Below are 21,412 nucleotides of genomic sequence, written 5' to 3'. Positions count from 1 at the left end.
CATTTCTGGATGCAAATTGCATTCCTTGTAATTCTCTTTGATCGGCTTCCCTGGATTTCTTAACCTGTCCCTTTGTCAGGAAGTCACGAGGAAAAGATCCTACAAATCAGGGGTGGGTTGCTGCCGGTTTTACTACTGGTACGCAACCCGTGTGCATATGTGCCAGACACGCGCTGCCCGCACATTTACTTTTCAATATAAATTGTTCTTTGCACATGCGCAGAACAATTTACAGTGAACTGCGCACACGCAGTCACTAAAAATCAAAATGGCGGCGGCCCAGCAACGGTGAGGGAACCAGTTCGGGAGCGTGGTAGGCCTGGGTCGCTGCCGGTTCTGCAACCCAGGCCTGAATTCCATTACAGGTTCAGCCTAACCGGGCCGAACTGTGAGCAACCCATCTCTGCTACAAATGTCTTCCACATTATTTAAAAGAAACGGACGGCGCAGGATTAGCCAAAGCCTTCGTAGACTTCTGTGAATTTTCAAAAGAAAACTTTTCCATTTTAAATTCCCTCCTCAAATATCCTTTCCCCAAACTGTAATCAAATAGCAATAGCAACCGAATGCCTTTTAGTCATTTTGGGATGTTAGATGCTCAAGTGCTAGACCCACAATGCCTGCTCCCAGAGGATTTTCTAGGAGCCAAGCAGACTCTGGTGTGCTCAGCATTGTTGTAATTAAACTGGAAGCCACACAGATTTTAGGGGAAAGCATCTTCTCCCCAGCTCAATTAGTCACTGGGATCACACTTCACTTTCCCCTTGTTTGCTTTTCTATCCCACATTAATCCTCTGCAGAGATTCTTCCTTTGAGAAAAATCAATCCCCAGCTCGTCTGCCTGGACATGCTGTCCTTTAGGAAAGCTTCATTTTCATTTCATTCATTTAATTTGCTGTCCGAAATGCAGAAAGGAAAACAGAAAAAGAAAATGGAAAAAACGTTATTCTTTAAAAGCCAACAAGGAAAAGCAAAACAAAATAAGCAGAATGTTTCTTTTGCTGGGTCAGAATTTGGCTTCTGATCTTAGAGCAGGGATGTCAAACTCTATTTCATTGAGGGCCACATCAGGGTTGTGTTTGACCTAAGGGGGGGGGCGTGGCCAGCTCAAAGTCACTCCTGTGGGAGGCACCTGTGGTGGATTGAGCAATCTGCCAGTGAAAACAGGCTCCCGAGCTCCGTTTTCATTGGCAGAGGGTTGCAGGGGGCCATGGCAACTGAAAATGGAGCTTGGGAGTCCGTTTTCACTAGCAGAAGCACTTCACTGTTCTCAGGGTGGCTTCAGGAGCCAGATTTAAGTACTCTATTGGCCACATACAGCCCCGGGCCTTCAGTTTGACACCCCTATCTTAGAAGCAGGAAAGCAAAATTTGGCTACTGACAGAGATGTGAGATGGTATTGGTCCATATGTAAATCGTAGATTTTCATGGGTATAGGTATGCTGGTCTTGTTGTATTCGGGTCTTTTCCTGTGTAAGATTGAGATTGTCTTTGCAATGCTTCAGCGAAGTCTCACTTGCCATCTTCAGGCTGGTATTTTCAGCTTCGTGTTTGTGTGAGTAAAGCGTGGTCGGAACTACCGTCTTTTATAAATCTTGGTGGGGGGTGTGTGGAGTGCTGGCTTTGTTTCAGTCAGTGGATTGATTGGCTGTGTAGTTGTATCATGATTGGTAGATTGGTGCTGATTGGTGCTGGCTGTTTGTCCATTGTTGCTTTGTGTTGTAACGGCCTGGGTGGTGGGTGGGGCTCGTTTGTTGACTAGGGCTGGTTTCCAGATGTCCGGTAGGCGGGAGGTATCGTAACGTTTATTCATCTTGTGGGGATGTTTTTCTATTTCGAAAGCTTCCATAATTATTCTCTTGCTGAAGTGTTCAGTTTTGGAGATTAATTTGGTTCCTTCAAAATCAATTTCATGTCTTGTAGCTTTTCCAGCTAGTGCTGGAAAAGGGACTACGTTTTTTCTTACTGCGTTCTTGTGTTCTGCGATGCATGCATTTATTCTCCTGTTCATTTGTCCTATGTATGTTGCAGGACAGATTTTGCATGGTATTTCGTAGACTCCTTTGTTTTCTAGCTGGATTTTGTCTTTGGGGTTTCTTAAGATGTTGGCTATTTTTTGGTCAGTGTTGAAGGCTGTCTTGATATTGTGTTTGTGGATAATTTTGCTGATTTTATCTGTGGTGCCTTTGATGTAAGGGAGGAGGGCGATGCCGTTGTCCTGTTCTGTGTCCTGTTCTTGGGGCGTGTCTCCTTTTGGATTAGGTTGGTAATTGTTTTTCTTTGGAATCCGTTGGAGATTAATACGTTTGTGAGAGTGTGTAATTCAGTTTTCAGGTGGTCTTTATCGGCTACGCGTTTGGTTTTGGAGATGAGGGTCTTGGCTACAAAGTTGATCTGTGCAGGGTGGTGATGGGATTGTGCGGTTGGTGTGTGTTTTTTCTGGTAGATGGTGAGTCCTAGGGAGCCATTGGTATACCAGAAAAAAACACATATCAACCGCTACCTATAGGAGAATAAATGCACGCTGCGCAGAACACAAGAACGCAGTAAGAAAAAAAGAAAAAACTTCCTCCCTTTTCCAGCACCTCAAAGCTACAAGACATGAAATTGATTTTGAAGGAACCAAATTAATCTCTAAAACTGAACACTTCAACAAGCGAATAATTATGGAAGCTATCGAAATAGAGAAACATCCCCACAACCTAAATAAACGTGACGATACCTCCCACCTACCAGACATCTGGAAACCAGCCCTAGTCAACAAACGAGCCTCACCCACCACCAAGGCTGTTACAACACGAAACAACAATGGAGACACAGCTAGCACCAATCAGCACCAATCTACCAATCACGATATGACCACACAGCCAATCAATCCATTTACTGAAACAAAGCCAGCACTCCACACCCCCTCACCAAGATTTATAGAAATATGGCAGCTTTACTCAACACAAACACGAAGCTGAAAACACCAGCCTGAAGATGGCGAGTGAGATCTCACCGAAACATTGCAAAGACAATCTCAATCTTACACGGGAAAAGACCCGAATACAACAAGACCAGCATACCTACACCTGTGAAAATTTACGAAAACACACACACACACACCCATATATGTGTGTGTGAATATATATTCATTCTATGCAGATATTAAAGTCAGGAACATTGCCCCTCTTTTTGTAGAATTCCCAGAAAAAAATGTATGAATGTATGTATGTATATATGTATGTATGCATGCGTTTGTTTGTTTGTTTGTTTGTTTGTTTATTTATTTCTGGGAATTCTACAATAAGAGGTGTAATATTCCTGACTCTAATATCTCCATAGAAGAGGCAGTATAATAAAATATGTCTCTACTGCAGCTAGGTGAGAGTTGCACTTTATTTAGAGCTGTGAGGTGCCAAAGTCATCACATGGGTCTTAATAATAAACAGAATTGTCATGCACACATCGGTGTCTGCACCATGAGCTGTGAATTAAAGAGCAATAGCAGCAATGTAACATTAAAGAGTAGGAGGGTGTAGTGATTCATATTTATGTCACCAGCTTCTTTTAAACTTGAGTTATATGATTTGTCAGCAGAAATGTGGCAGAAAATAGTCAGTGTGTAAGTGTGTGTATGTACTTTGGCTTCTAAGACGGCATTCGTTTTTATTTATTTTTATCTTGCCTTTATTATTTTTATAAATAATCCAAAGTGGTGAACATATGCAATGCACCTTCCTCCTCCTATTTTCCCCACCACAACATCCTTGTGAGGTGGATTGGGTTGAGAGAGTGTGACTGGCCCAAAGTCATCCAATTGGCTTTCATGCCTAAGGTGGGATTAGAACTCATAGACTCCTGGTCTCTAGCCTGGTGCCTTAATCACCAGACCAAACTGACTTTCACTATGCCTATAGTGAGGTGAAACTGATTTTCTGGAACCATTTCAGTTGTGATTTAGTTTACGTGCTACTAAGATTCCTTTGATCTCCTTGGTAGATAACCATCACTAGAAATTGGTAGGCTGTGCAACCTTACTGATTCTCTTGGATTTTTGCCAGCTTGTGATATTGTATCCTTATAGGTCCTCTAGTAAATTAGGCCTTGGATTTAGTGCTGTGGTCCTTCATCTCAGTACATGTCAACAAATTAGAGCTGGGAGCTATTGAAGGTCATTGACCTAGGATATCCCACAGAGGTTGGTCTTGTCTTTTATGGTGCTGAAAATGGTGACAGAGGTCATTCAGAGGGGAATACCTCAGCTAATGACTAATGTTAATGACAACAAGCTCTGCAATTTCCTGTCTTCTAATCTCCTAAAATATTTTCAGCAGCTAAAGGTATCCAGAATTTTCTGGTAATGTTGGCTACTTAAAGGGCTATATAAATTTGACAAATAAATAAAATGTTAGTTGGTACATAACTCAGCAGTAGCCAAATTGCTGACTGGTGCAAGGTACATTAATTGTGTGATGCTGGCACTGTAAGATTTGCAGTGGCTACTAGTTGCCAACTGGACAAAATTTAGAGTGGTTGTGTTTCAGGGCAATGATGATTGGACCTTTAGCTCCCACTGTCAGGAGCTTGACTATCAAATATAATACAAAATAAGGGAGTTGGAAGGGATCTTGGAGGTCTTCTAGTCCAACCACCTTGCTCAAGCTGGAATCCTTATCTCATTTCAGACAAATGGTTGTCCAATCTCTTTTTAAAAACTTCCTGTGACGGAGCAACCACAACTTGTGGAGGCAAGTCGTTCCACTGATTAATTATTCTATTTGCCAGGCAATTTCTCCTTAGTTCTAGGTTGGTTCCCTCCTTGATTAATTTCTTCTCCATGGCTGCCAAATCTATGGAATACACCCCCTAAACTCAACCATTTGCTTTCAATTCTTGGGAGTGTTTAGAGGAATCTCTGTTTTACCAAGCATCCAGTTGTTAATTATTTTTAATGACTGGATTATTTTTGTTCCGATTTTAACTGTGTTAATTTTGTTTTTATTTATACTTTATAATGGTAAACTCTCTTGATTGCTGGAATAAACAGAAATTCAATGAATAAATACAAATTCCAACCATTCATATACCATTCAGATAACACTCAATAACACTTATACTGTACGCCACTCATGAACTAAAGCCAGATGGCAAATGATTGTAGATGTGGGCCAATGTACATGGAAGATAGTAGGTAGGGAAAGCGATCTCATTGCAAACGCTCATTCATTTGAGGTAAGCATTCGTGAGGTATTTATTTGGATTGATGTTTCAGAATTGAGTAAGAAACCCATATCTTCTCTTCTAGATAGTAGAAGTTTATGGCTTGCTGGCCCTGGGGATGACTCTATGGAATCAGCTGGTGGTCCCTGTTCTCTTCATGGTCTTCTGGCTTCTACTGTTTGCTCTTCAGATCTACTCCTATTTCAGCACTCGGGATCAGCCAGCCTCTAGGGAGAGGCTCCTCTTTCTGTTCCTAACAAGGTAATTAGCAATTGTCAACTCTTGGCCTTAGTTAATCTATCTGAAAGGGCTGAAAGCGCTGTTCTACAAATGAGATGAAGCACTTACAGATAACCACGTTCACCTCACAAGCATCTGTTTCTCTCTCTGACTCCTGGCATTGTTTCTAGATCAAAGAATTGTGATGGTCTTTTGTAATATTTATTTCCTCATGAAATAAAATGTTTTCTCAGAGAATAGTGTTATAGAGAGGTGGGGGGGGTGTTTAGTAGCCAAAATGATCAGAAATGGGTGGCTTTGGTATTTTTTCAAGCTAGAAACTGCTCAGTTTAGGGGTAATCTTTCCCAATGGAAGAGTTTATTTTGTACTCTAATTTATTTGATCTCAGCATTACGGTCCCTTAGGACCATACATTATACAATTTTGTGTGTACTCTAGAAAATGTATTAGAAACACCAATCTTCACGAGTAGAGGATTTGAAAAATTGCTCTTTTTAAAGACTGTCCTCAAAACTCTTAGTGTAATTGAATAAAGTGTTAATGAGCAACATCGAAATGAAATGAAAGGCTGGAAAAGAAATAGGGATGATTTTCCTCCACTGAAAATACTCAGTTTGCTTTTATTATAATAAGCCAGATGAAATAGTTTGAATTCTAGAAACAAGTGGAATTTATTCTGTTAATGATTCTGATTGGGGGGTGGAGGGGAGTGTCACGCATGAAAAAAGAGATTTACACTTTATGTGACAATCTAATTTCTTCCATTATACTCATGTGTAGTTTATAGAAGGTGATCCTTGGCCCCACAAAAATCCTGTAATTGTATAGAGGAAAATACTTATCGAATAGTTCTAGGACCTATATCCATTATGTAGTTAGCCTAACAACTATTATCTACTTGATTCAAATGCTTGGCTAAACCGGAAATGTTGCTACAAATTCCATCTGTTGAATTTTGTATCTTTAGAAATACCATATTTTTTGGAGTATAAGATGCACCAGAGTATAAAATGCACCAAGATTTTGAAGAGGCAAATTTAAAAAAAAAGTTTTTGCACTGTGCAGACCTCCCAAACGGCTCATTTTGTTTTGCAGAAAAAGAGGGCGTGCATAGCCTATAGGAGACTTGTTTTTGGCACAAAATGGCCAATTTTTTGCTCATTTTTCCCCTCCCCAGCCCCCAGGAACACTCTGGAAGGCTATGCATGGCCATTTTTGCAAAGGGGGGGGGGGTTTCAAGAGGCCAAAAATGCTGTATTCGGTGTATAAGACGCACCCAGATTTTCACCCTCTTTTTTGAGGGAAAATACTCTTATACTGTGAAAAATATGGTAATTCTGAATTGAAATATCGTGGAACAAAACTGAATGCATTTGGGAGTTACCAAACAATTTTTTTCGTTAAACTTCTCTTCCGCACATGATCTTCTCCTTGAATACATTTTATTCAACAGCATGTAGTACACCTTTGTGTTAAGAACTTTATGGATTCTAATGTTGCTATATGCTCTTTTCCCTAGTATTGCAGAATGCTGTAGCACTCCTTACTCCTTGCTGGGATTGGTGTTCACTGTCTCTTTTGTGGCCCTTGGTGTTCTAACACTCTGCAAGTTTTACCTGCAAGGCTACCGGGCATTCATGAATGATCCAGCTATGAATCGGTAAGTTCCCAAATAAGAGTGCCTCTAACCCTTTAAGGGTCAATCCCATTTTTATTATCCCAAAGCAAATTAGACATATTGCACAGTTTAATCTCTTTAAAACAAACGCCCCCAAATACCTTCAGATACTATTTAGATACAATAAATATTTTCTAAGAAGCTTACTGTTTATTAATAGAAGTACAACTCTCCTTTGTCCCACCCGTATGCTTATACTGCTGGATTGGGGAAGGCTTCTTTAAATTGTTTGGAATATCTGGACTCAAGATAGACTAGAAAGGCCACTGAATCATCTTCTTATGGCCTTACTTTCTAAAGTACAGCATCTTTGCTAGCTCAGGTGGAATTGGCATTTGCTTGCCACCTTGATGTACAGTGTTCTTTGTATTGTTCCTCTAGTCTCTCAGCTTCAGAATATGGATTAAAACACATTAATAACACTGCAATTTTCAGTGCTTCAGTGCTATAGCAGTGCTTCTCAGCATTAGCAATCTTATAGTACTGTAGTTTTCAGAGCATAAGACGCACCAAGATTTTGAAGAGACAAATTTTTAAAAAGGTTTTTGCAGTCTTCCCAAAAACGGGCCCATTTTTTTGTCAAAAAAGGGCATGCATAGCCTTTAGGAGGCTTGTAGAGTGCTCCTGGGGGCGGGGGGGGCAAAAATGAGGGTTTTTTGCTCATTTCTGTCCTCTCCAGCACCCAGGACCACTCTGGAAGCCTCCTAAAAGCTATGCACGGCCATTTTTACAAAGGGAGCGGGGTTTTGGGAGACTAAAAATGCTGTATTCAATGTATAAGATGCACCCAGATTTTCATCCTCTTTTGGGGTTGTGTCTTAGACTCCTAAAAATACGGTATGTGGACTTAAACTCTCAGAATGCCCCAGTCAGCATGCTGACTGGGATATTCTGGGAGTTGAGGTCCACACATTTTAAAAGTCACCAAGCTTGAGAAACATGGACTTGTAAATTTCTTTTTATCACCATTTCTCTTTATTTCAACCTAAAAATCTGCTTTAAGTTGTATTCAGCAACAATGAGGCTTTTTCCTTTCATCAAAAAAAGAAGAAAAAAATAGAATAGCAAACATTATTCAGGTGTTTTCTAGAACAGGGGTCCCCAACCTTTGGGGCGTGGCAGATTACCAGTCTGTTGGCGACCAGGCTGCATGAGTGGCTCGCCAATGTGTCCACGTGTGTGTGTATGCATCCCCATTCACTCGAATGTGGCTGTAAGCATCACTTGCACACTAGCATTGCCATGAGCATTACATGGGCATTCACAGCTCCATTCATGCGGGCACATATGCGCGTAAAGGCACTTGCCCCTCTCCCCCTCTGGGCTGCCAACCCTGAAAGGTTGGGGAAATCTGCTCTAGAAAAAGCTTATTAATCTATAGAGAATTGAGACTTGAAAATGAGCCAAAGATGGAAGAAATCAACAGTGATTTGGGACCATTTCAAGTGGAGATTGCATGAACAAAACCATCCTGGTTTATATCATTATCATTATAACTACTGAAATACTTACATATTTGTTGCCATGTTTAAATTATGTAGGTAATGTACAGAAATGTGCAGAAAATATGAAATGTATTCAAACAATACAAGATAAAGCATATTTATATGACACACGACTGTACAAACTCGCCATAGCTGATCTATAGATTAGAGAGCTGTGGTTTAGAGAGGCAGTGACAGACAACATTTATTCATTTGAGTTATTGATGAATGGCTAACATTGAAGGATGGTGCTTTGCCTGTCTTTCCAACAAATTCACAAATAGCTTAAATTCAAGATATAATCTCTCCCTGAGAGTTTGTTGAGCAAAAATCCTTCGGCTGGGGTCATCCGATAAGGGAGATACTTGGCCACATCAGAAGGCTTAGGAAGACAGTTGTATGGTAGCCACGTGCTTTTAAAACTGCTTCAGGTCACAGAGAATTACAGTTTTGGTTTTGATCTTTTTTCATTGCTTTTAAAAACATATCTACAAAGGGGGATGACGGAAGGAGTCACACTTTTGATCCTGGCTGTGCAGACCGGACTCATTGAGTTACAAGTGGTGCATCGGGCCTTCCTGCTTAGTATTATTCTCTTCATTGTGGTGGCATCCATCTTGCAGTCCATGCTGGAGATAGCAGACCCCATTGTCTTAGCCCTGGGAGCTTCAAGAGACAAGTAAGTCAATAGCACTCAATATAAGCAGCCCTCATTTGATTGTTCTTGTTCTGGATGTAAATATTTTATGTGTTGATTCAGGGCTGATAATTTAGCACAACAAAAGGCCAGGCTTCCGGAATTCCGAGGCTCACATACTTTTCCTTCATGCACTGTTTTGGGACAATTCAAAGGACAAGCTACAATTTTTTTCCTGCTGTAGTTCACAGAGCGAGCACAAAACCATAGCTTAACTGATATGGACAAAGCAGACAGACGTTTGTCTGAAACTAAGGAATTGCTGCCTGATAAGGGGGGCCCCTTTTGACAGAGGAATAATATAGCAATATGGATAATATGGTTTAACATGTTGTACAGCATGTATGTTCCACAAGGTGTGGCTCATGTCTTAGATTCATGTAGGTCAAGGCCAGCAGGACTTTAAAATAAACCCAGTTTAAGACAAGCCATAACTTACTGTGTGCTACAGTGAAAGGAGAAGGAAGCAGCTGAGCCTAAGAGGCCTTGAAAGCTCAGCCACTACCTAGATGATTTCTGTTCTTTGCACCTGCAGAGATGAGATACAATGGTGTGCAGATAAGTTGGGCAGTCTCTCTTCTGGCTGGCCTTAGGCGTGTTGTACGGAAAGAGGCTCTCAGGCTCCACAGTGAAGGTGGAACAGGTGTAGCAAGAAGAATACATGGGATGCCTATAAAATCCAGGGAAGGATGGCGAGTGACTGGAGAGAGTAAAAGAAATATGCTTTTATCAGAAATTGGTTCTAAAATTGGGTTAGTGCTACTTTTCATCTTTTACATTTCCTCTCTGCTTCACTTTTCGTCTCCAGGATAGCCAGAAAGGACTGTATATAAAAGAGGAGGTTTATTTTTAACCACTAGGCCTGTTATGCTGGAGGTCACCTGTTAGCGGCATCTGTTGCTTGTACCATGTTGTCATTAAATTTTTTAGCAAAGGGAAACGAGGACAGCCGAGCTACAGGAGAGTAGCTGGATTAATTCTGCACATTGATGCTGCCACATGGGAATTCTGATCAGCCGGTTTCAAATCAAATAGTGGGAAGAAGATCTGGGGGGTGGGGGGGAAGAATTATAGTGGATTAATGTTCTTAAATATTCAGTTCTGACTTCTTACATCTTGAAATCACCATGAATGATTGATAGTACAGTATTTAGGGCCCTCATAACACAGAAATGAGATTTGCAGAAGCATGTAATTAGCTTAGATCAATTGAATTGGGTCATGAAGTAAGAAGCAATGACAATGTGATTCTGCCGTTGCATAATAATGATTGATCCTATGAAATGAAAGGCTGACCACATTCAAATTATATCACAAACTGTTCAGCGTTTCATTTGTTGAAGCTCACCAGTAGATGAAAGGAGCTAAGCTGTTGGTGTTAATTTTGCGGTCTGTTTTTGCGTTCCCTGCCACCTAAATCTTTGAGGCAATTTGTCTTATTCTATTATTTTGCGACTTGACTTCCTTCATCCACCCGCATGCGGAAGCCAGATGATTGTATAACTACACATCCCAGGTGTAATATGAGAATGCAGTTAGAATCCCAATGCAGTTTACATTCCAAAAAATACCGTTCCAATAAAAGAGAATGCATGCAAAGACAGCATGAATATGCATGTTGTTCCTATGTGTTTACACAAGGTTTCCTCAGCAGTTTTGTCTTCTGTTCATTCCACATTCATTTGTACAGACAGCAATAATGTGCTGTCCGAACTTTGCTCTCCCCAGAAATAGGTGGGTGGAAACCTCACTTTTTAAAATAGAAAAATAGAAAAGCAGTCAGCCAGGCTAGTCAGCCATTTTTCTCTGTGCACTGAGAAGCTCAACCAAAGCAGAGTATGCCATACATCAGCCAAGAGAAATAGCTGCATGGCTTCTGAACTGTGTTCAAGTTACCAGAGTTTAACCTGAGGTTGTCTCGGTGGCAGGCTTTTGTTATTTTTTTTGTCACATTTTTTACCTACTCTGCTGACGATGCTGAGCATTAGTTTTTAATTTTATTTTTTTTTGAAATCAAAACTGAGTCAGAAATTCCAACAAATCTATTTGAGGCGATGCCCGTTATGTGAGCAGTTTAAGATTACAAAATAGCATGCAGGTATTATGTTTCAAGAAATCCGTATCAGATACATTGGATGTTGTGGGTTGTTGACAGTTAAAAGGGAGGTCAGGAATAAACTATCCATGATGTTAAAAGCCATGTCAGTTGAGCAGATCTGAAAGGTTTTGTGGAAGACGTATATTTGGTTTCATCTATATGAGCCTGGACAAATACAAATCTGGACGTTCGGGGGGCGGGGGAGTTAATAGTAGCAAAATCAGGAAGAATTATTGAGGGATGAATGGGCATATATCTTCAGAAAATTTTATTCAGTCCCATTGAGTGGCAATTTAATATAAGACAACAAGGCTGTAATAAATTGTACTCTGCAAATTAAGTGACAATCGCAGCATGTCAGCATAAACACATTTCTAAAGAAGGTTTTTGTTTCAATAGAATATTCTCTTAAGGCAAGGATGTCAAAGGCCTGTGGTTCAGATATTACGGTCAGGTATCTTCCACATTCCTCCAAATTGTCAAGCTGTATCTAAAGGGAATTATGAGGCACAGATGGATGCTACTTACATACTTTCAGGATTATGGAAGAAATGGCAGGAAAGGCACCATGTTTGAAAGTGTACGTTTAAGTCCCACCTTAATCATGAAAGCCAGCTGGATGGCTTTGGGCCATTCCCTCTGTTTCAGCCCAACCACCTCACAAAGTTATTATTGCAGGGAAATAAGAGGAAGAAGGTGTATTGGATATGTTTCTCCCTTGAGTTATTTGAAAATAATAATAATAACAACAACAACAATAATAACAACATTCTGATTTTACAAAAAACCACCCTACTTGGTACAGATTATATCCTCCAACGTTACCTTAACAGTTCCTAAGTCCTTGGTTAGGACTCGAGCTGTTGAGCTACCAACCAGCCCCAAAGGCTGTGAATCTCACCAAAGATTAACATAATAATAATGATGATGATGATGATGATGATGATGATCATCATCATCATCATCATCATCATCATCATCATCTGATGATGCCAAATGCAGACTTTGCAAAGAAGCTGATGAAACTGTTGATCACATACTCAGCTGCTGTAAAAAAATCGCACAGACTGATTATAAATTGCGGCACAATTCAGTAGCACAAATGATCCATTGGAATTTGTGCAAAAATTATAATATTAAAACACCAGCAAACTGGTGGGAACATCAGCCTGAAAAAGTCACCGAAAATCAGATGGTCAAGATCTTGTGGGATTTCCGTATACAAACCGACAAAATACTGGCGCATAATACACCAGACATCACACTGGTTGAGAAAAATAAGGTCACAATCATAGACATCGCAATACCAGGTGATAGCAGGGTCGCCGAGAAGGAACATGAAAAAATCGCAAGATACCAGGACTTAAAAATCGAAATTCAATGACTATGGCACAAACCAGCAGTGATAATTCCAGTGGTAATTGGCACACTGGGTGCTATTCCAAAAGCACTGGAATTACATTTAAAACAGTTAAAAATTGACAAAATCACCATCAGTCAAATGCAAAAAGCCGCACTGCTTGGATCTGCACGCATATTACGAAAATACGTTATGACGTCCTAGGCCCCTGGGTGGGGCCCAACTAGTAACCAATGCCAAATCCGGCGAAACAACTGGCTGCTGTGATACAATTGTATAATAATAATAATAATAACAACAACAACAACAACCATCGCAATACCAGGTGATAGCAGGGTCGCCGAGAAGGAACATGAAAAAATCGCAAAATACCAGGACTTAAAAATCGAAATTCAACGACTATGGCACAAACCAGCAGTGATAATTCCAGTGGTAATTGGCACACTGGGTGCTATTCCAAAAGCACTGGAATTACATTTAAAACAGTTAAAAATTGACAAAATCACCATCAGTCAAGTGCAAAAAGCCGCACTGCTTGGATCTGCACGCATATTACGAAAATACGTTTCGATGTCCTAGGCCCCTGGGTGGGGCCCGACTAGTAACCAATGCCAAATCCGGCGAAACAACTGGCCGCTGCGATACAATTGTATAATAATAATAATAGAAGATATCGCTGTTCCTGGAGATGCCAGAGTCGAAGAAAAAGAACTAGAAAAAATAATGAAATATCACGACCTGGCCATCGAAACTACACGGCTATGGATGAAGCATGTAACAGTGATACCCATTGTCATCGGGGCACTTGGCACCATGTCCAAGAATTTTACAAGATACATCAACAAATTGCAGCTTCCTGCAATAACAACCAACAGAACTGCAAAAAATTGCGCGACTCGAAACATCTTATATTTTAAGAAGGTACTTGGTTGATACCTAGGACGCTGGTAGCAAACTGTATCAACCATTATCACCAGTCACTGGTATTTGTAATGCATTTTTGAATGTTCAGTTGGCTGAATTTCATGTTTAATGAATAAAGTATATAATAATAATGATAATAACAATAATAATAATAATGGTGAAGTATAAATAAATAAAACCATAACACGGGTTCCCATGCAATCTAGCCAGTCCTCTCTGTGATTATACTAAAGTCTGCCCAACTCTAAAGGTTTTTTTTGTTTTTTTTTAATAGGAGCCTTTGGAAGCATTTCCGTGCTGTGAGTCTGTGCTTGTTCTTGCTGGTTTTCCCAGCTTACATGGCCTACATGATCTGTCAGTTTTTCCACATGGACTTTTGGCTATTGATCATCATTTCTAGCAGCATTCTCACTTCTCTCCAGGTAAGTTGTAAGGGCCTCTTTATTCCTGTGATCAACAGAGGGCCAGTCAGGCGCAGCATTGGGCAAGCTGTTGGAAAAAGGAGAATGGCAATAAAAAATCTGTTAATGCAACTTCTGTTAGGAGTAAAGGAGCATTTTCCATCTATTGTCTTAAAGGAGATGTGCAAAATATGCAGCCAAAGATTGCTTACACTGATTATGTAGCATCAAATTATTTAGATGATAGATGGATAAATGGATGGTTGGATGGATGATACAGATCTACAACAAGAGTTTTCCTTTTGAATGAGTAAGACCAATACACTCTTTTTTTGTATTGGAGGGATTTTTAGGGATTTTGGAAGGGTAAAATGGGGCTCATAGGTTCTGTGGTTCTTAAGGGATCCCCTTTGCCCTTAGAACCTCTTAAGATTTCTCATCGGCTTGTGCCAAAACCTTGCCCATTTTTGGAGTATGGCCCTTGACATTCTAGACAAACCCTATTACAGATTTTGAGCTAATAAATGTTGCACCTTCCTGCTTACAGCCCTTTCTGTTCCTGGCCAGGCACAACAAATTGACTTATTTTGTAAAGATTGCTAAACTCTTGTCATAATAAATTTATATCAATATATAGGTTTAGGTTTATTAGATTTATATGCCGCCCTTCTCTCCATTGCCAAGGAAATATAAAGACTGTTTAAAATGTTGGTGTCAAAACATGGAACATTTGCATTTCAACTGCAATGTTTATTTGTTTATTTATTAAATGTATATGCCCCTCCCCTCACTATCTCAGGCATGTGATCAGAACATGTGATAAGAAGTCTATTTTATCCCAGGGTAGAGCAACCTCTCAACCTCCTGCACGCAATCTTTCTCTCACTCTTTCTTTTTTTCATAGGCATACCTGGAAGCCCTGGATTTGAATTTTGTTAAGATTTCATTTAGCCTTTGGCAATAATAGCCGTTGATTTATAAAATTAATAATTTACAAAAACTATATAGGCTAACACTGAAAATCTGCAATCTTGTGACTTGCGTGTTTTAATCAAAAGCTATGTTTTTTCTTCCTTCAGGTCCTGGGGACTCTCTTCATTTATGTCTTATTTATGGTGGAAGAGTTCAGAAAAGAGCCGGTAGAAAACATGGATGATGTTATTTACTACGTGAATGGCACCTATCGGCTGCTGGAGTTTCTCGTGGCTCTTTGTGTTGTGGCCTACGGCGTATCAGAGACTATCTTTGGAGAATGGACTGTGATGGGCTCGATGATCATTTTCATTCACTCCTACTATAATGTGTGGCTTCGGGCTCAGTTGGGATGGAAAAGCTTTCTTCTCCGCAGAGATGCTGTCAATAAGATCAAATCGCTGCCCACTGCCACCAAAGACCAGTTGGAACAGCATAACGATATCTGTGCCATCTGCTATCAGGTAAATGCTGTGATTAAGCTGAACATCAGCAGCTCTGGCTCCTCCTTGTGGCGTTTTGTAAAACGGCTGAAGCTTTGTGGGGTTTGATTAAATTCTAAATGAGCCGAGCTGGGAAATTGCCAGCTGACAGAAACGGGAAAGGACAGAACTGTGTGACAAAAGGGGCAGAAGCAGGTTATGTGCCAGAATGTAGGATCAGCTTCTCCAGCTGCTGAATCAGTAAAGGAAAGGAAAAATAGGAACAGGGACCCTACATTTCCATGTGCCACAAAACTTACGTTGTTACCTGCAAAGTTTAAGGAGCAGAGAAGTGCCTTCCTAGCAAACTACTGCTCAGCCGCCCCATAAAATGCTAACTGAGCAAGCCTTGTCACTGCCTGGCATCAAAAAATTAGGAAAAGCCGGCTGCTGAGGTGGTGTCCACATCTTTCATTTTACAGAGAATTACCATATTTTTGGAGTATAAGACACACCTTTTTCCCTCAAAAAAGAGGCTGAAAATCTGAGTGCGTCTTATATACTGAATACAGAATTTTTTTTGCCTCCTGAAACCCCGCCCCCTTCACCAAAATGGTCGGGCATAGACTCTAGGAAGCTTTTAGAGAGCTCCTGGGGACTGGGGAGGACAAAAATGAGCAAAAAGCAGCCTGTTTTTTGCTCAATATTAGCCCCCCAGCCCCCAGGAGCACTCTATAAGCTTTCTAAAGGCTATCCATGCCCTTTTTTTTAAAATGAAAAATGGGCCCATTTTCATGAAAAACGGGATGTTTTTTGCTCGTTCCCCCCGTTTTTGCAAAAAATGGGTTGGTTTTGGGAGGTTTGCAGTGAAAAAACTTTTATTTGCCTCTTCAAAACCTTAGTGCGTCTTATACTCCAAAAAATACGGTAGCAATAGCACTAGCACTTAGACTTATATACCACTTCACAGTGCTTTACAGCCCTCTAAGCAGCTTACAGAGTCAGCATATTGCCCTCAACAATTTTGGGTCTTTATTTTACCGACCTCAGAAGGATGGAAGCCTGAGTCAATCTTGAACCTGGTGAGATTCGATCTGCCAAACTGCAGGTAGACAGCAGAAGTTCCTGCAGTACTGCACTCTAACCTCCGGAGTCTGACATCAGCGAGGCAGAAGAACAGTGTGAGCCTTTTCCCAGTTTGCGCATGCGCAGAGCTGCCAGAAGGCAAAAACAATTAAGAAAACAGGGTCGGTTCAGGAGTAAGGCTTGGAGATAATTGGCCCCTCCCACAAGGCATAAAAGAGGAGCGAACGGGATGTGAGCTTTTTCAGGAAGCAATTAGTTCCTCTCATCAGTTCGAGCTTTGAAAAATTCTGTTTGACTCTGTGCTAAGTTTGGCCTTGCTCTGCCTTTGGCAATTAGGTCTCTTTTGCAGCATGCCAAGGGAGATAAAGTGGGTGTTTATCAACATTCCCCTGAAAGACTGTGGCAACTCGAGCAGACATCTGTCAGAATCTTCACAGACTGTTTCTGAAGCCTTGCAGACCAGTGAATGACCATAATTCACAGCCGTATAGATAAAAGAGGGTTTTTGGCATTAAGATTGTGATTTATGCTTTCTCAGTAAGCCTAGGTCAGAACAATATCATCTTAAACTCCCAGGAAAGGAGGGAGGTAAAAGTGGGATGTAAAAGTAACAATATTTTAAAAAATAGTAACTTAGTATTAAGGCCTTCACTTTGATACTGGCAACTAAAACGAGTTATGGGATACTTAACCTAGAAATAAGATGTTGATAGGTGGGTCCCAGCATCATCTTTTTTTTTTCTATAGCCTCCTATAGTTGAAGTCTGTCACTTATGATGGGTTATTTCTTTGTTTATATCTTTGCTATCTGGCCTTATTAGTTTGTACCTCTCTTGGCAATGACAGTCACAGAATCCATCCAGTCAGGCAGGCCTATTCCTGCCCTCTTGAGAGAACAAGTTGACCAGAAATTAAAAGGCCAATTATCTCAATTAGATGGTGCCATTTAAGCAATCTCTGCAATGAAACTAAAATAAGCACAGAAGTAGCACTTCTGTAGCATGCTTTGAATTCCTCACACGTTCTGGTTGTCACTTAGTTTTTTCCCTTTTAAAAACTCCTCTTTATAGCTTTGGATTTGTTTTTGAATACCAACATTCTGGTGCCCGTGTGGATCTTCAGAAGCAAAATGTGTTGTATTTTCTAACTGGAATTCTAAGGAAAACTAGTCCAAGTCACAAGTGGATAGCAATAGTTGCGTTTGAGTGTTTGGGAATCCAGGCTTCATGGTGTTTCCAAAGAAAAATACTTTAGGCAACAGATCCTGGCTAAATAAAAAGTTTAAGTGCTGGGGTATCCTCCACAAGGGATAGAAAGTCTTGAGTCATGACTATTCCTACAGCTTTGTGAAATCAAGGTTTTGGAGGAAGATTCACACTACACTTCCGCAACAGTAGCAGTTTAGGTTTTGGTTGCAGATGCAACCCAGAGGCAGCAATTTGATGTGCAATTGAAGGATAAATTAGTGTTTTGCATTCTGAAGATTCTTGAAATGGCCTCAGAAGTTCAGCACATTAGAGTAGTGATACAGACAGACAGACAGACAGACAGAGATATAGATGGATAGGATAGGATAGGATAGGATAGGGTAGGATAGATAGAGATGGATGGATGGATGGATGGATGGATGGATGGATGGATGGATGGATGGATAGATAGATAGATAGATAGATAGATAGATAGATAGATAGATAGATAGATAGATAATAGATAGATAGATGATATCCTCTAGCTCTAGATGACAGTAGTGGTTCTCCTCACAATGCATGCAGAAAAATGCTGGAACACCCAGCAAGGCATGTGGAACTGTAGACCCTACTTTTGAGCAAACAAATCAGTTTGTGGAGAACTGAAATCAGCTTGATGGAGCACAGATTGGACCCAACATAAGATTCTTCTTTCCATCTTTATCTGTTGAAGGGATCTAGAAGTAGGATGAACCATGTTTTGCTTTTGACTGAGCACATATTTAAGATATACCTACAATCGCATTGTGTGCCCTTTCTGCATGGAATTGCAGCATCTTGATAACTTTGCCAATGTAGACTCCAACTGTTAGTATATTAACCTTTTGATCTACCCAGAATGAAATGTTAAGTTTCATGTTTTTTGATATTACATTTTACTCAGGCAGAGAATATAAAGTAATCAGTCTCAGCATGGTGCCCTCCAAATCTATGTATTTGTAGTTAATTAGTATGTCATACTGGTGCCTCTTTCTTTCAGGACATGAAATCAGCTATCATCACACCCTGCGGTCATTTTTTTCATGCGGGCTGCCTTAAGAAATGGCTGTATGTGCAAGAAACCTGTCCCTTGTGCCATTGCCAACTTAAAAACACAACTCAGCCCCCTGGGCTTGGACCAGAGCCAGTGCCACAAGTAAATCTTGGAGCAGCGCAACATACTGTTCATCAAGAAGCTACTGGAGCCCCCAATATTCAACACCAGGAAGGGAATGGAGTTGAGCCTGTGAACAATGAACAAGCTGTCATAGGGCAGGACTCTGTTGATGTCAAGGAAGATCACAATACTTTGGACAATGCATCTTCCAGTGAAGCCAATCAGGTAACAACTGCCTCAGAAGGATTGGCTGAAGAACAGGAAGAGGTGATAACACAGGATCTAAGAGGAGGCATCCAGAAATGAACTAGCAAAGGCTGGTGCAAAAATACCTCCTCCAGGGCTCAGCCGACGGGTCTTCTCCTTTTTCTTGTTGTGAACAAGTGTAATTCTCAGAATGCTGGCCAAAATGTATTTATAATATCCCATGCTGATTTCTGTGAGCTGCTTGGTATACGGGGCTACCAGAGTGTTCCACTGGAAACTGCTTTCAGAATCTGCCTCTGTGTTACAAAGAAGGCAGAATCTGGGAATCTAAGTTGAATGTTTGGGGCTGAGAATCTCAAGGGAAGGAACACGAGAAGAGGGTGTAGAGAGAGAGACAGACAGACAGATAGACAGACTGAGACAGAGGGACTAGTGAAACAAAAGTCAGTATTGCTCATATTGAAATGAGAAAATTAAACAGAAGGACAAAAGTAGTATGTATGTCTCCCTGGCCTCATCATTGTGCAGCGAATGGAGATCGGTTATGAATACTGACCAAAATCATGTAAAGGCCTGGAGTTCAACCAATGCCAATATGGAGGACTGTGTTGGGCTAGAGCAGTGCTCCAGTATGTGGGGGGCAATGCTTTGGGCATGTCAGATAGGGCATTTACATTCATGTAATCTATAGCAATCTTGATTTTTTTTTATGCTGGAGTATTCAACACTTAAATGTTTCGTCTTTTTTTTCATTAAAAAAGACATTTTGGACCAGTGTTTCTCAACCTTGGCAACTTGAAGATGTCCGGACTTCAACTCCCAGAATTCCCCAGCCAGCATTCGCTGGGGAATTCTGGGAGTTGAAGTCCAGACATCTTCAAGTTGCCAAGATTGAGAAACACTGTTTTGGACAGTACAGGCAAGTATGAAGTAAATTAAAGCTCCAGTGACCTCTCTCTCAACTCCACCAGTGAGTTCAGGAGAGTGACGTGAGGAGTTTTAGGCTGCGGATTGAAGCCTTCTCAGTGCGGTTCAGTTACATATATAAATATATATATATATATATATAAATATACATGTATAATTTCTTGCAGCTGAATTAAAGCAGTATTAATCTCCTGGCAATATTTGCACCTTTGGGAATGAGTACATAAATTGTATGATCAAATGCCGCAAATGCCAATCCTAAGGCTCTTAATAGGATCTTTGCCTATTTTCTCCCATCCCCTTCTCCCTTGACAAGATTGTGCGTGTATTTAAATTTTTACATTCATCATGGCTTTTTAGGTAGAACTGGGGGTGGGATGGGAGCTGGCAATTTTTTTATGTGAATTTTGATATGAAAAGGAACGAGTCACTTATTTATACATTAGGCTTGGCACTCAAAAAAGTGTGGATCTTTTTTGTTTTTTGTTTTGTGAATCATAGACATTTTATTTTTAGTAGCAAACTCGTGTAACTGACAGACATAATAACTGTATGTCTTAATAAATGTTTGAAGTTTTTTTTTACATTTGATTGTTTTTCTTCATAGAGAAATTTTCTTAATAAATAAACACAATAGACCTGAGGGGAACATGCTACCAACAGACTTGCCTTCCAGTAAACTGTCATCATGATGGGACCACTCTAGGAAGATGGGAATATTCCCTCATAGCTCTTCTTGATAGTTTCCTGTCCTATCATTCTGTCTTAATGGCATGTTTACATTTGTTTTGCTAGGATAGGCATTCTCATTACTTGTTCAGATAAAATGGCAGATGTCCACTTGGCCATAGCTTCATTGCAGAAAGTCACACCTAAACTGGAGTGCCTGTTCCAGTTGAATCGTGAGAACTGCACTTCAGTTCCCTAATGTTTCAAAAAAAAAAAAAAAAGCAACAGCTGATATTCTGACTGAAAAACATAGGCAATTAGGCCAAAATAATGTTATTTTTAGTTTGACTTCATGTTTTATTATATTCTTGTGGAGAAAACTTCTGTATTGGCTTTCCCATTTCAAATTACCGTTGAAGTTACTTGCAATTTATTGTGTTTTTGTATCAAATTAACATATTTAATAGAAAATAGCATGGCATATCTATATTCCTTTGTCCCTGCAATATAGTTTTCTGTGTCCTCAAAGTGAATGACTGATACTTCATGTATGTACTCCTAAATGATTCGTTTTTTGATAACTTATCACTTATGTGAAAATCAGGCAAGGTCAGTCATTTTAAGTCCAACTGAGAACATTTTTTTTCTATTTAAGAGAATTATGAGTTTAAAAGAGTAGTTTTATTTTTGAACTCACC

At 40.2% G+C, this 21,412-nt stretch overlaps 1 protein-coding gene across 2 annotated transcripts in view; it reads left to right on the top strand.

Annotated features, from left to right (window-relative positions):
* Positions 1–19,600, top strand: part of RNF145 (ring finger protein 145) — a 74,470-nt gene extending 54,870 nt beyond the window's left edge. For both annotated transcript variants that reach the window (XM_032210562.1, XM_032210563.1), the window contains exons 6-11: positions 5,291–5,466; positions 6,966–7,106; positions 9,105–9,287; positions 13,962–14,109; positions 15,168–15,524; positions 18,795–19,600. In XM_032210562.1, the coding sequence (XP_032066453.1) occupies positions 5,291–5,466; positions 6,966–7,106; positions 9,105–9,287; positions 13,962–14,109; positions 15,168–15,524; positions 18,795–19,217 (1,428 nt within the window). In that variant the 3' untranslated portion in view covers positions 19,218–19,600. The remainder of the gene's footprint in view (positions 1–5,290; positions 5,467–6,965; positions 7,107–9,104; positions 9,288–13,961; positions 14,110–15,167; positions 15,525–18,794) is intronic.
* Positions 19,601–21,412: the final 1,812 nt, after the last annotated feature.

This window comes from Thamnophis elegans, chromosome 2 (assembly GCF_009769535.1).
Source record: "Thamnophis elegans isolate rThaEle1 chromosome 2, rThaEle1.pri, whole genome shotgun sequence".
Lineage (NCBI taxonomy): Eukaryota > Metazoa > Chordata > Lepidosauria > Squamata > Colubridae > Thamnophis > Thamnophis elegans.
Note: the sequence above shows the minus strand (reverse complement) of the source record. Positions and strands in the feature narration are given on the sequence as shown.